The sequence below is a fragment of the Neospora caninum genome, chromosome V (assembly GCF_000208865.1).
Source record: "Neospora caninum Liverpool complete genome, chromosome V".
In the NCBI taxonomy this organism is placed as follows: domain Eukaryota; phylum Apicomplexa; class Conoidasida; order Eucoccidiorida; family Sarcocystidae; genus Neospora; species Neospora caninum.
In genome coordinates this window covers 2177014-2191068 of record NC_018391.1, presented here as the reverse complement: position 1 = coordinate 2191068, position 14055 = coordinate 2177014, and the positions used below count along the sequence as shown (strand labels likewise).

The window sequence follows — 14055 nt, the reverse complement described above, 5'->3', positions numbered from 1 at the left end:
ATGCACACGTTAGAATGTCTGGAGGGGTGCCGAACCTGCTTCGCCCGCGGTACAGTTTCGTTCCTCTCCGGTTGTACAGATGCCTATCTGTCTCTATATCCGTGCACAAGCTCTTAAACTCGATCAGAATGTGGCAGTGGAACCGTGGGCTAACCGACGATCACGGCGTCCTGGGGTCACGCCGAGTGTATTTCCTGAAACGACAAGCACATCCCGAGTGTTCGATCGAGCTAAAGGCTCGCCGATCTCTGAAGCGCGTAGGAAACAGCTTCTCTAAGTGAACCTCGCTTCGCTCGTGCACTGCGTTCTCCCTCGTGTTCCTTCCCAGGGGAGCCTTTGTTCCGTTGCCTCGTGCCACTCTCCAATGGTTGCTTTGTCCGAAATCCCTCCGTTGCACTCGGGCATGTTCCATCTTCCCTCTCTCCTCGGGATGCACTCTCGAAGAGCTCTCGTGTCTCGGCAATGCTTCCACAGTTAAGGCCCTGACATACTCTCTCGAGAGTTCGCGCTGGAGCTCGGGAAGGGGGGATAAATACGCGCGGTATAGACGCACAAGCCGCGCTCTCACGAGCACTGTGAAAACTACAAGGCAAGCCCAGCACCGCCAGAGCTCAGTTGCGGCCACCAAGCGTCAGAGGCCAAAACCATGCCGAGAACGACCGCAAACATTCCACATGCTCTGGTTTGTAGACGAAGCCAAAAAAAAAACGATTGCCAGCTGTTGGAGCGCGAACGTCGCGCCTCTCGAGCTGAACCAGAAGCGGGCTGGCAGTTTTGCTCGAAGAGTTGAAACATGGGAACAAAACGGTAGACGCCTTCTCGCGAGTGGCAGACTGCAGGGCTGTCTTTGGGCGCCTGTGCACGAAACTGGATGCGATACAAAAGACGTACATGTGTCTCGGAGTAGACACCCCAAGGGGAACACAGGATCCGTTTCACTTCTGCGTCAAGAGGTCGCCTGGCATCCAGGTAAGCGCGGCCGAGCAAAAACGCCGAACGACATGCTATGTCGGTTTGATGCTTGTGAAACGGTCTCTAAAAGCAGACAGTTCTGTATTCCTGTCTCAGGCGCCTGAGTGGTAACATTGCAGTGTTGGGCGGATAGAAAAACAGGACACAGACTGCAGCCCTTGCAGGCTAGGAGGCACATTGGTTACAGGGAGTTCCCGTTCCTGTATTGGGGCATGGTTTGTGCCGGGGCATGGGCCGCGCCTGGAGACGCTGGAGCGCATGTCGGGGCGCCCAAACCAGTTCACTCTCTTTCAGAGGAGGTGGGGAACGCGCAATGGACACAGCCGAGAAAAACTGGCGGTGCCGCAGTTCCGTCTGGGAGCAACACATGTGAACCGAAATGCGGCGGGGCGGGAGGACAACTAAGAAGCCAAGTCCGGAGAGGTCTCAGCAATGACGGCGTCACCATTTCAACCTGAACATCCGAACGAGAGCGCGGAAAACTGAGCACGCTTGGAAGGGACGAGAAAGCGACAGAAAGATACACCACGGAACGACGGCGAAACAAAAGCCTGCAGAAGAGCTTGTGCAAATGTGTTACTGCAGCGCGGCTTGCAGCAGAGAAGCAAATACTTGGAACTCGGCAAGATACGAACCAGCAGAAACGCTCTGTGCTTGCAAGGTCCCGCACAAAGCCCTCACGATGGGCCACGTCCGTCCAAGCATATCTGGGGAGAGGAAGTGTTCTTTCTCCGGCACTCCATTTCGTCCCGATGCGTTCGTTGCGCGTTCTCGCGTTTTCTCGGTTTCTTCCTTCGCGCCCTCTGTGTAAGCTGCAGTCGAAATCGGCCTCTGTTCGAGTGGCTCTCGCTCTCGCCCCCTTCCTTCTCTGTCTTCGACGCTCTGCCCAGGCACCGCCTTCGCCCCGCGTGCGTCGCCAGCTCCGCTTAGGAACACATTGTGAGTGAGAATCGACAGCGAAGACCGCAGAGAAGAAAGAAGGAGACCAAGCCGGGCACTGGGAAGGCCAGTGGCATGCAGGCGGTGCACCCAAGGAGACAGGAGGCACAGATGGACATAGCAGATAAACAAGGCTGGAGATGATTCGCACACGGCCGAGACAAAACGCGTGGATGCGGCTGCCGCGTCGAGATGCATTGCTCCCCCGGCAGCGCACGCACTGCACTCGTCGGTTCTCCTTTCACAACGGCACGCACAAGTCGGAGCAGCAGAGACCAGCCTAGGACAACCCGGGGCGGCCGGAAAGGAAGCACGGAGCTCGAGGAACCCGAGGTTTTCTTTGGCTTTCTCGTGTGCTCGGGTTTGCCTCCTCCTTTGAGGACGGGTGCCCGCCGGACTGCCCCAAACACGCTGAAGCGAGTGGCGATTACTTCGCAAAAAAGAAAGACGAGGGGCAAGCGAAGCAGAAGACGGAGTGGCAGAGGACGACGCAAGGCAATCTGCCAGAGAAGGGAGCGACAGAGAGGGAGACTGGTTTCGATGAAGTGCCTGGAAAAGAAGCTGAAACGAAACTTCGTCGTAGGGTGAAGGCGTCGGTTGTGGAGAGAGCGCCGATGACCCTGGGGGGCCGTGCAGGAGATACTGGAGCCCAACGGGATCGTAGAGAGGCACCGGCAAATCGAGGCGGCGCGGCTGAGACGGCGGGACGAACGAAGTAGACAGAGGAAGGACAAGGGACCAGGCAAGAAGCAGAATTCGCTGCACCAGGGTTGGGGTATAAGGACTCGACCTGAACAGCAAAGACACACGTCATGACAGGGCTGGAACAGGATGCAACTGGGAATGAAGCCAGAGAGATACCTGTTTTCGGTTCTGAGAGAATCAGAGAGGCGGATAGCCGCTCCCTACCCCAGGATACATGTACAGATCGTCAACTGTCGATTTGCATTTTTGTGCGCCTGGGTGCCTGCACATCTGCACGGCCCTACAGGTTTTGTATAAATGGCCAAGTAACACACATTGTTCTGAATACGCTGGAGACCAAGATCCGCGCCCCACGCGGCTTTAGCGTTCGCGCCAAGACCGCCTCACCCTGTCCAGACGTCAAGGGACCCGAGAAAGATCTCCTCATTCTGTGGAAGCGCGAGGAGCTCTTCGAAGAGGGTCAGTGCTGCTTCTCTGAGACGCAGAGCCGCAACCTCTGAGACGTCGTCTCTCAGTCCAGGAAGAAGAAAAGAAGCTTCAGCAGAAAAGGGGAGAGCAGAAGAAAGCGGAGGAGGAAAGCGAGGAGGAACATTCGTCGGTGTGACGAAAGGGTTCCTATAGAAACACGGTGGTGCCTGATCGTCATCATTCGCCAAACTATGCTCCCCCACCTCGTTTTCTTTGTCTTCCTCTCCTGCCTTCTCGTGCGCTTCGCCCTGGATGTCCCAGGCCATTTGCTGTCCAGCGGCGAACGGTCGGCCAGAGCTTCCACCCCGGTCCTCATTCCTGTTTTCCAGCGAAGGCAGAAGCCGAAGAAAAAGCGAAGCCGCCTGAAGCGCCGCATCCCCGTAGAGCCATTCACGCTCGTTTCGCATCCAGTGAAACGCCTCGGCAGAGACAAAGAGAGACACTGCGTGGAGGAGATCTCTTCCGGGAATCCGCTTCCGCCTCCCCGAGTCCCGGATCTCGGAGGCGCCTTCCGAAGAAGCAAGCGAAGGCCGCACCAAAGAAGACCACGAGAGCGAAGAAGACCGCGAGAGCGAAGAAGACCGCGAGAGCGAAGAAGACCTCGAGAGAGAAGACGCGACAGCTGACGAACAGGGCGGAGACGAAAGGGAGACGGAGCGGGGTCGGGACATGGGGAGGGAAGATGCTTCAGCCGGATCTGTTTGGTGCGTCTCGCCTGGGGAACGGCGATCGCTGAAGTGCTCGTCTCGACTCGAGTCGCCTCGATTGCCGTCGTGTCCACTTTTTCGCAGTCCCCCGTGGGCATCCGGTCTGACGAACCCGCGCGCTGGGGCGAAGCTTTGCATGCGCGAAGGGTCGCGTTCGCATCTCCGCAACTCATCGACGAGAGTCCCGAACGCGTACCGACAAAGACTGACTGCATCGCGAACCAAACGAAGCGCGGAGAGACGCAAATCGAAGAGAGGCTCAGGGGGGTGGAGGAACTGCTGAATGCAAGCTTCAAGCAGCAGATCGTCCTGTCCTTGGGTGATCTCTTCGTCGCTTTCTTCGCGTGCATCCTCGCCCTCTGGACTCGGCACCCGTCCCCCCTTCTCCCCCTTCTCCCCCCTCTCGCCCTTCTCGGCGGTATTATCCACTGCCTGGTTCCTGCGGCCCCATCCCGAATCACCAGTTGGATGCCAGCGTTTTCCCGCGAGTCTCATTGCTCTCTCTTCCCTCTCTTCCCTCTTTTCGCTTGCCACGAAGTGTCGGACGGCAGGCGGGCTCATCAGGAGCGAAGGCGCGGGCGGCGGTGGCGACTTGGGCGGGTCCGTCAAGACGTGCAGTTGAAGAAGTTCGTGGAGGGACGGGGTGGCGTCGATTTGAAGAAAAAAAGAAAACGATCGCGCTTCCAGTTTCCGAAGCTGGGCGTGGACCTCCGCCTCCACCTTCGCGCGGCACAACTGGCGAAACGCATGCAGGACAGATGCAGTTTCTCCAGGGTCGTCCACGTCTTTGGGCGACAAACGCCCCGAGCCACCGGCCGAACGTGAGAAACCAGAACGTGACGAAGGAAAGGCAGAAGATGGGAGATGCGTCGAGCACGCAGAAACGACGGTCAAAGGCGAAGACGTGTCTGGCCGAGTCGCAACTTTCGAAGACGCTGGCGACGCAGAAAAGGCGAGAGACGAGGGCGCGCATCCCGGCGGGAGGGGCGACCGGCGCAAGTGAAGGAGGCGCTGCTGATGAAGACGGAGAGCGGCTGCCAAGGTCTGAAGAAGGCGTAACAACCGATTTAGAAGAAAGGAGAACGCCCAAAGAGGCGGCACCGCGACAGGCGGAGACAGCGAAACAGAAGCTCCACGAGCAACTGGAGAAGAGGAGGAAAAGGCGCGGACTGGGGAGGATACGAGCCGGTAGAAAAACGGCAACGGATACCTGAGAAACGAAGCACAGCACGTGCAAAACAAACGGTTTGCACGCCTGGATCCAGGTATTCATACGTTTCAGCGTGTTCTGCCTCTCGTCAGCTTTAGATGCATTTATATCTACACCAGAGAGTTATATACGCAGGTTCGTTTGCTTCTCCGGCACGGATTTCGGATTCGCAGGCACCGTGAAGACCACGACTCTTTTCGAGAGAATCGCGGACAAGGTACCCGAGGAAAAAAGGAACTGCGAGAGTCACCTTGCTGTCTTGTACCCTCGTTTATCATGTCACAGAGCAACATCAAGTTGTCCTTCACGCACACTCGGTGCAAAGACAACACGAACCTGCCGCATGCCGGTCAATCCTGGTGCCTCAGGATCCTTCCCTCTCCCGCCGTCACTCCTGTCCCTCTCTGTGTCTCCCGTTTCTCTCGATGTCTCTCATCACCCTAGCATCTGAGTAGTCGTTTCCTCTAGCTGGTCGCTCTGTGTCGCCTGTCTCTTTCTGTCCCCTCTCCCTGTCGCTTACCGAGGCATCTGTTCGTCTCCAGGCAGGCGCAACGGTCCCGGTGGCGCGTGTTGCTCGTCTCGCGCCTTCCCGGGGGGCGGAGGTCTCGCCTTCGGCCTCCCCCAATTCGCGCCTATCCTGCAGTGGCTGTCGCGTTCGTGTGTCGAAAAGGCTGAGGGCGACCAGGGATGCTCGCGTTCTCCTCTCTCCCTCTCCGTCGACGCATCGGCGTTTCCTGCTCGCTCCAGGCACGCTACAGCGCCCGCGGAGGCAGCGGCGCGCGTGGGGAGTGCCTGAGAAGCTGGGTGGCTCTCTGGGGGCTCTGCGTCGCGGCTCGAAAGGCCTGTTGCAGTGCATGCGTTCTTCGCTCCTGCAGCGAGCCGAAATAAATTCCTACCCCCCCCAGCCTCCAGTCCCGAGCTTCGACCGGCGACATACGCGTCTTCGACGCAGTCGGGGAGAGCAGGATCTAGCTGCTTTAAGGCTGCATGCACGCTGCGAAGGATGTCTCGGAGGACGTCACCTCCCGTGGAATACCGAGAACGCTCAGCGGGCGCAAAGGCAGCCTCTGGAACGTTGCGCATCCGCAGCGCTTCGTCTGCTGCGCCGCCGGGCTCTCCTTCGTCACCCTCGCCTTCGCCATGAAGGAAAAGCGCGACGAAGGCAGCGGGTAAGTGCGAGAAAAGCAGGTGCAAAAAGTCCAAGAAGGCACACAGCCGAGCCGGCGTGTATGTACACTGGAGGCAGCGCTCCATTTCGCCGCAGACGAGCAGCCAGAAACCCTGGAAAGCCGAGACAAATTCGCTTTTGAAGCTGTCTTGTTCTTGCTCGAGACGGGAGAGGAGAACGCGTGCGGATTGGTTCGGGTCTCCGTCCTCGCCGTTCTGCGAACCTGATTCCCTGAGAAGAGCGGAAACAGTATGCATGGGAAAGCCACCCGCTTCGCCAGGTGCCGGCGGAGACGCGAAAGCCTGAGAAGAGAACGGCAGGCCTGCAGCCGACAGCAGCGCTCGCTCAGAGCGAGAAACGGCTACGCTGGCTTTAACGAGTCGCCGAAGAGAATGCGACAACAGCCTGAACGAGGCAGGCGACAGGACAGGCCCCCACATTCCGGCTCCTCTCTGGACCATGATCAATTCCAGAAGGTGGAGAAGAACGCGTTCTGTGTCTTCCTCTGCCGCCACCTTCTCGCTGGTGTCTTTCGCCGCGCCTTCACTCCGTCGCGTGCCTCTAGAAAACGAGGCTGGTATCTCGGGGCAAGAACTGCGACTCTTTGGCCGTTCTGCTCCTTGCCGTTCCCTGCCTTCCTCCCGTTCGTCTCCCACTCCTGCTCCGTCGGACTGGGCGCGACATTCCGGACCTAAAGCGGCAGAAGATGCGGCAGCCAACCAGCCACTTCTAGCTGCCTCGCGATGCCTACGACAGACCTGCGTGCGAATCTCTCTTAATTTATTCCTCGCGGATTCAGACATTCCGCAAAGTGCCTCCTCGGACTGGAGAAGCTCGTCGATCTTCTTCATCAGCTGTGCGGCTTCCATCCCTCTCCTGCCCTCGCTTTCTTCCTCTCCGTCTGCGTCTCCATGTTGCTGTCCCTCTGTCTCTCTCCTGATCAGTCCCCCTTCCTGTCTCTCGTTTCCAGACAGCGCCCATGAGCCGCCCTCCTCTCCTCCCTGGCCTCTGGTCGGCGCGTGCGTTTCTCCAGCGGGGGCAGGGACACACGACGGCGCCGCTCGCGATGTTTCTTGAGCGGCTCGCAGCTGCGAAAGCAGCGTTACATGCTCGCGGTGGCGTCTCTCCAGCTCCTCGACGCGCTGGCGAAGCCTGTCGTTCTCGGAAGCCTGCAGTGAGAGACGAGAAGCAGAAAACACTCTCGCCTCCTCAAATCCATTCTCTGTGCGCGCATGCGGACGCTAAGGCCTCTCCATGTCTCTCGCTGAACGGCCAACCTACGAGCCGGATAGAACGAGCTCGTCTCTTCGCTTCCCGGTTCTCTCCGCCCATACACACCCAAAGCGGATGTGTTCAGGGTTTCGGGGTGTCCACCCTCTCTTGCGTCCGCCCCTGTTTGCACTTCTCGCGGTTCGTTCCTAAATTCGCCCAGCCTGTCGGCCGAGGTCGCTTCATCGGTTTTCCTTCAGCCCCTCCCCTCCCGACTGGTCGTGTCTCCCTTTCTCAGTCTCCGTTCGCTCTTCCCCTCTGCCCTTCGACGACGCCCTAGTCTTCTCATCCCTCTTCTCTGTTCTCTCGCGATAAAGTTTGCCGCCTCTTACCCCGCCCCGCCCTCCCCCCTCCCGCTCCCGCGTCCCTGTCCCGCCCCACCTCGCTCCGATTCTCAGTGTACCTCTCACCCCCTCATCTTCCACTGTAGATTTTCGTTCGCGCTGTTTCGCCTTTCCTCTTTCCCAAGTTTCGTTGCCTCCTTGTTTCTTTTTTTCTGTGCTTACGAGTGCATCTTCTCGGTCGTTGCCGTCGCGGGTTCCGCCTGCTCCGCCCACCTGCTGTCCCGTTCTTCCCCAGGCTCCAACGCCTCGCTCTTCCTCGGTCTTCTCTCCACCGCGTCCTCTGTGGAAGTGCCGGTTCCCGCGTTCTGCTATCTCCGCTTCGCCCGTGATGTGTTGCTGATTGGCAAGGCGGCAGTGCGCCTCTTCGCGCTCGCGCTGGAGTTGGGAAATCCGTTGTTCTTGAAACTCAATTTTTGCGCGTTGCAGCTGGATCCGTGCTTTTAGGCGATTCACGTCACACGGCAGAGGACTGCACGCCGAGGCCTCAACCGAAGACACTTTCGATGACCTCAAAGGAGTAGAAGAAAAAGAGGAAGAAGAGGAAGAAGAGGGAGGCGGCGACACTTCCTCTTCGTCGTCCGCATCATCTACAAACACAACAGAACCGTCGGAGGGCTCCATGGGCCGACGCTGAAGGAGAATCGGCAGGAGTGAGGCGGAAGGGGAGCGCGAGAAGGGGCGTCGAGTTCTCTCTTCTCTTGGCGGCGAGGAGAGCGATCAAAGGATGGACTGTGCGACACACGGGCAGGAGCGAGAGAGAGCGCGCGCGCGGCGTTACGGCAGAGAAGACTTCGATGCCGAAAGAGTCTCACAGGAAAAGCGTGAACGGCCGGACCGCTGAAAGTAGGAGAGATGAGGAGCACATCGAGAAAAACGACTTGCCCCGGAGCCAGGAGAACTTTCTTGCCGGCGGAGGCGAAGAGAGGTGACAACAGGCGGCAGAACGGAGACAAGCGTGGAACGGAGACAAGCGTGGAACGGAGACAAGCGTGGAACGGAGACAAGCGTGGAACGGAGACGTCAAGCATGCGGAACGAGACATTGGAGAGAGAAGGGACGGCTGAGTAGCCTGAGATCCACCAAGGGAGAGGGAGACAGCAAGAAAGGGGAAGTGAGAAACAAAGGGAGAAGGGCGGTGCGTTTCCTCGACGCGCTCAGCAGCGTCACTCTGCTATCGCCACATCTTGTCTCGTTCCCCTGTTCTTTGTGTTCGCTCGGTGTTGCCGCGCCTGTCTCTGTAAAACATCGGAACTTTAAAAAAGGAAGCGTAGAGTTCCAAGAGGCACAAACACGCACGAGAAGCAGAGAAACAAGAGAAAAAAGATCAAGACATAACCCCTGGGAGCAGAGGAAGGAGATGGTGGGTGACTGTCTCAAGGCCTGACAGGGCGGCCTGTGCCGTCTCTCCGTTTTCCGTTCTCTCGCAGCATCGGGACGGCGAGAAGGCGAAAACGCTCAAGATGGAGAAGGAGGAAATTTGTCAACGAACCAGGCCGACGTATGGCTCTTTTTCAATGACATCCATGCGGCTGGATTTCAGTGTTTTGTCAAGTTCTAGTGCGGAGCTCTGTGCTTTCTCATTCGTCCCGTCTCTCGCTGGTCTGTTGCCTTGCATGCGCGCCGCCCTCTCTGGTGGAAATTGAACGCGTGACAAAGGAGGTGCCGTGGACGGAAGAAGCGACGAGACATTGAAACCCTTTCCTTTGAGTGGCTAGAAACTGTTTTGTTTCTTCTCTCCTTGTCTATCTCATTTGCCTTCTTCCTGGTGTGATATGTGTCTGTCTCCTTTTGTTCTCGCTGAGGAGACACCCCCTTCAAGAGACACGACGCAGCGGTCTAGGCGAGAGATTTTGCGACAGGCGGCGTGTCTTCTGGAGCTGCAGGCAGCAGCGCAGTTGTTTTTCACTTCTTCCTCGATCTTCCCCACCGTCTACCCCGTCTCCCCTGTCTCTCTCCCCCTGTCTCTCGCGCTCTGTCCCTCTTTTTGTCTGCTTGAAGAGAAGACAAGGGAGCAAAATCGCGAAGAAAAGAGCAGGGCGGGAACGCACAGCTCATCAAGCGCAAGAGGATTCGCCGAACAAGCAGGAGAGTCGGAAGCGAACGAAGGTGTTCCACCCCTAGGAGGTTTGCGATCGTCGTCGTTTTCGTCTCTCTCACGTCTCCTTCTCTTTTCTTTCCTCCTCCCTTTTGTCTCCCTGTTCTGTCCTCCCTGCCTGTTGTCTGTTGCGCTCTCCAGCTCCAGTTTTTATGGCCTTCTCGTCCCTCTCCACCTCGCCCTTTTCGTGCCTCCGACTCCCCAGATGGCGAGTGAGGGAGACAATCCTTTCGCTTTCTTCGCCTTCCAGGCACTTCGAGGTGTTCCGTCTCCCGATCGTTCCTCGTCGCCCGCTCCGTCCTTTGCAGCCTCGCCTCCCGTGTCGGCATCTCCTCTCCCTTCTTCTCCCGTCACTCCCCATGGACCCCCACCGGCTGCCGCCTCCGGTGTACGTACACCTGGGCTTGGACCGGCAGACCGGACCGTGCGGGCGTGCGCTTTGTACAGTGTCTCTGCGTCCTCTCCGCGCTCTTCGAAGCGCTGGACTGCTCCTCGCCAAAAGAGTCCAGAACCTTCGCCGCACCGGCGAGAAGTGAACGACGGGGACGAGAACCCCTTAGCAGGAGAGAACGAGCGGCGGCCTCGCTCCTCAGACGGCGATGACGAGGAAGAGGAGAAATCCCGAAAAAAACGGTTTTCTCTTCGGCCTCGTCGTGCGTCTCCCCTCGGGCCGCCGCGTCCGCCTCCGAACCTCACGGAAGTCATATCTTGCTGTTCGTCGCCGTCGCTTTCCCCCCGGTGTTCGCCTTCCTCGCGTTCCTTGCTGTCGCATGATTATTCGAAGGCTTCTTGGGCTCTGTCTTCTCTCAGGCGCTCCCCATCTGTCTCCGATCGGCCGGGGTCTCCGGCGCCGCCTCTCTGCTCTTCGCCGGGTCCAGGCCAAGCCCCTGCAGGCCTGGTGTCTCCAGGGCACCGTTTTCTGCGGCAAGGCCTCTCTCGGCCTCGCGGGAAGCAAACGGAGAAACGCCTTGCCGGTTCCGCTTCACAGCATGCCTCCGAGACCGCTGCGTCTCCATCGCCCGTCTCTCCGCCTCCGTTGTCTCCGTCACTTCCCGACTCTACGTTTGCGTCTTCCTTGCCTTCGTCTTCTGTTTCCAGTTCCGTGCTTGCGTCCAGTTCTTCCGACTCTTCTCTCGCTTCTTTCTCTCCTTGCTCGTCTCCTGAGGGACAGGCTCCGAGTGGGAAAGACTCTGTGCGGGGTAGCAACCGCGAAGAAAAGCGGAGACGCAAGCAGCCGAGGCCGGCGGGCGCCGGCGGCGCCGAAACCGCAGACTTGACGTCGGAATCTTTCTCTCTTTCCGAATGGACAACGTCCCTCGAGAACGCGCCTCTCTTCGTATCTGCGGCAGAGACACTTCAGTCGCCCAACGAAGAAGCGGCGCCGTATGGCTGGCGGCGCATTCTCGGCGGACTGATCCTGCTCAGGCAACGCTACAGCCGAGCTACGACTCCCGACGATTTCTACCAGTTTCTCGTTCGAGTTAACGTGAGCCTCGTATACGGGACGAAAAAGGCCCCAGCCCTCGTCTTCTCTGCGGCACGTGCCACAGAAGAAGACCCGTCGTCCTGCCAAGATAAATGCATCTCTGGTTTTTCCACGTGCGAACGCTAGAGTCGAAAAAGGGTATAGGTGAAATGCGACGCAGGTCAATACCCCTGCAGATTCCTAAATGTTGGCGAGAAACAGGCTCCGAGAGCAGGTGTAGGGACAGCGCGCGAGTCATCGGACCACTTCGCAGTCACCTTGGCTGACACGGCCTCGCATCCATTTAGTTCCCTTTGCGCTTTGGATCGTATCAGGGGAGTTCGTGAATGCGGTCCTCGGAGATCGGCGGTCGCGGCAGGTCTCGCGGAAACGAGATAACCCCCAACATAGATTGCAAAGCAGTTACCATGTCCGCCGCACGCGGCCCCGGAACGCCCCGTGGACGACGGGGAAGAGCCACAAGGCGGGCGTCGTTTAGTCAGCACCTCTTTGGATTTCTCACAGTGAAGGAGATCCTCACACAGGAACGAGTCTGGTCGGTCTTGCGGATGTGGCGATGGGACTGTTCTGTGTGCATGCGCGTTTCCGTTCCCCGCCCCGCCTTTGGGTCCGCCGTTTCGCCCTCTGGATCTTCTTGCTCGGTGCGCCGTCGCCGTCTGCGTGTGTCTCCAGCGCTTCAAAGAGCCCAAATTCCTGGCCTTGATCGCCGCCATCTTGAGCATTCGGTGCCGCGACCCCGTCGCCCTCCGAGCGATGAACTGCTTCATGCATGCAGCCACTCGTCGAGCAGTTCAGCTGGCCAAAAGAACATCCTCGCCGTCTCCCGCTGCTTCTACCGATTCCCCCTCAGCGTCTGGTAGTTCTCCGGCTTCTTTGGTTTCGCCTTCCGCTTCGGCGCTCTCTGCCGACGCGGCGAGTTCGTCTGCGGTCGGTAGCGAAGAAGAAGGAAGGACGCGAGAAGAAGACGATCCGCTGTGGCGAAGGTTCGAAGACGAGGGCCCGACCTGTGATGTAGTTAGGGTAAGTGAGAAGAAGAGCCAAGAAGAGGAGAAACCTGTAAGGGGAGGCGGAGGCTCGGCAACGTGGAGAAAACGACGAAACGAAAACGGCACAGCAAAAACAAGCACAAGCTCCTCAGACGTCGGCATCTTTGTCTCGTGCACATTTCGCTTCGGGTGTCGGGTCGAATGGCTGTCTTTTTCCGCTTAGAGAACACCTATCTGGAAACACGAAAAACGGAAGCCGCAGAACGGCGATCTCCGCCCTGCTGCCTCCGGTCTGGGGAGATGGGGCACTGGGGTGTCGAGACAGCTCTGCGGCACGCCTGAAAAACCTCTGTGGGGCTCGTTTGTCCTTTTTCCACAGCACATGTCTGAGTCCGAGATCCAAGAGAGCATTGCGAGTGTGAATTTCAAAGACTCGAAAGCGAACCGCATCGTTCGCCTCACACGCATGCTCCACGGATCCTTTCGCGGGCGTGTCCCCTCCACATTTGAAGACCTCGTCAAGCTTCCTGGCGTTGGTCCGACGGTACGCCTCTCGATTGCCCCTCATCCTCTTTTCATCTGAGGACGCGGTCGTGTCTTGGTGTTCTCGTCTCATTCGTTGTTTCTGTTTTGTCTCCTTTCGCGTCACCTCCCACTGCGCTTTCTTGTTTCCGTGCTTTTCCTTCCGGGGTGTCGTGGACGTACACCGCAGTTCGCCGTCGCTTCTGAGTATGGCGTCGCCTCCGCTGGCTGCTGCGTCTCGTGGAGATCTCTCCAGGAGGCCTTCTCTACGCCCTACACCCTGTCTCTGCGCATCGCTGTCATGCCCCACTTTGCGGGTTTTGACCGGAATGGTCGAACGGCAAACGCGCGGTATCGCACTCTCGATAGGTTCCTTGTCATCTCTGGCGGCGCCGCCCGTCCCTATAAGCCGTTGAGTTCTCGCGAGCTCGGTCTCTTGTTTTTTCTTTTCTGCTCTGCCTCTGGGGGGGGGGGGGGGGTTAGCGCCCCAAAGGTTTCCTGGATCGCCTTGCTGGCTCTTTCGCCTCTCCTCGCTTCGTCCCTCAGGTCGCGAATCTCCTTCTCTCGCTGCATTACGGGCGAAACGAAGGCCCCTCGCGTCTCACTCTGCCCTCGCGCTTTTTGCGTCTGAAGAAGACGACCAAGCTTCTCCCTGGCGTGGACGATGACGCCTCTCCGATGTTCCTCGCGCCTGCCTTCTCTGCCGGAGAACGCACACACGACGAGCAGAGTTCTGCGCCCTGCTCCAGCGCCTCGCCTGCGCTGTCTCCCTCGTCTCCTGTCTCCCCTCCGTCCTCCCTCCCTCCTGTCTCCGCTTCTTCGTCGCTCTCGCTCTCTGCCTCGGCGGTGGAGTCGCGAGAGGAACTGCAGGAGCAGACGCAGATGCATGGCGCAGACCTGCGTCAAAATGAGGCATCTGACTCGGCGGAAGCACTCGCTACCCGGAGGGGCAACGGAGCGGAGACGCACGACCTCTGCGAAGACTCGGACCTTGCGCAGAAGCCACAGACTCAGACTCGACAGACCGCAGAGACAGTGTCGCTGGAAATCGACGAGACTCAAATTCACCAGCTTCTCAGAAATGGCGGCGGCCTATTTGTCGACACCAACGTGAAGCGACTTGCCAGGTGCTTCAACTGGCTACCGAAGGACGAGCGGATGAGTCTGGAGAAGGTGAAGGAGAC

General features: G+C 58.6%; 2 protein-coding genes across 2 annotated transcripts in view; one reads left to right on the top strand and one right to left on the bottom strand.

Annotated features, from left to right (window-relative positions):
- Window positions 1-2999: 2999 nt before the first annotated feature.
- NCLIV_014800 (conserved hypothetical protein) lies at window positions 3000-8403 on the bottom strand (the record flags this gene model as incomplete). Its single annotated transcript, XM_003881670.1, has 3 exons — window positions 3000-5001; window positions 5522-7338; window positions 7945-8403. The coding sequence occupies 3 exons, from the start codon at window positions 8401-8403 to the stop codon at window positions 3000-3002; spliced, it is 4278 nt and encodes a 1425-aa protein (XP_003881719.1).
- A 173-nt stretch (window positions 8404-8576) lies between these two features.
- Window positions 8577-14055, top strand: part of NCLIV_014790 (conserved hypothetical protein) — a gene marked incomplete at both ends in the record, with an annotated part of 7776 nt that continues 2297 nt past the window's right edge. The window contains 5 exons of the mRNA XM_003881669.1: window positions 8577-8707; window positions 10019-11363; window positions 12036-12383; window positions 12729-12893; window positions 13418-14055. The exon at window positions 13418-14055 is cut by the window's right edge and continues 9 nt beyond it. Coding sequence (XP_003881718.1) covers window positions 8577-8707; window positions 10019-11363; window positions 12036-12383; window positions 12729-12893; window positions 13418-14055 — 2627 coding nt within the window. The remainder of the gene's footprint in view (window positions 8708-10018; window positions 11364-12035; window positions 12384-12728; window positions 12894-13417) is intronic.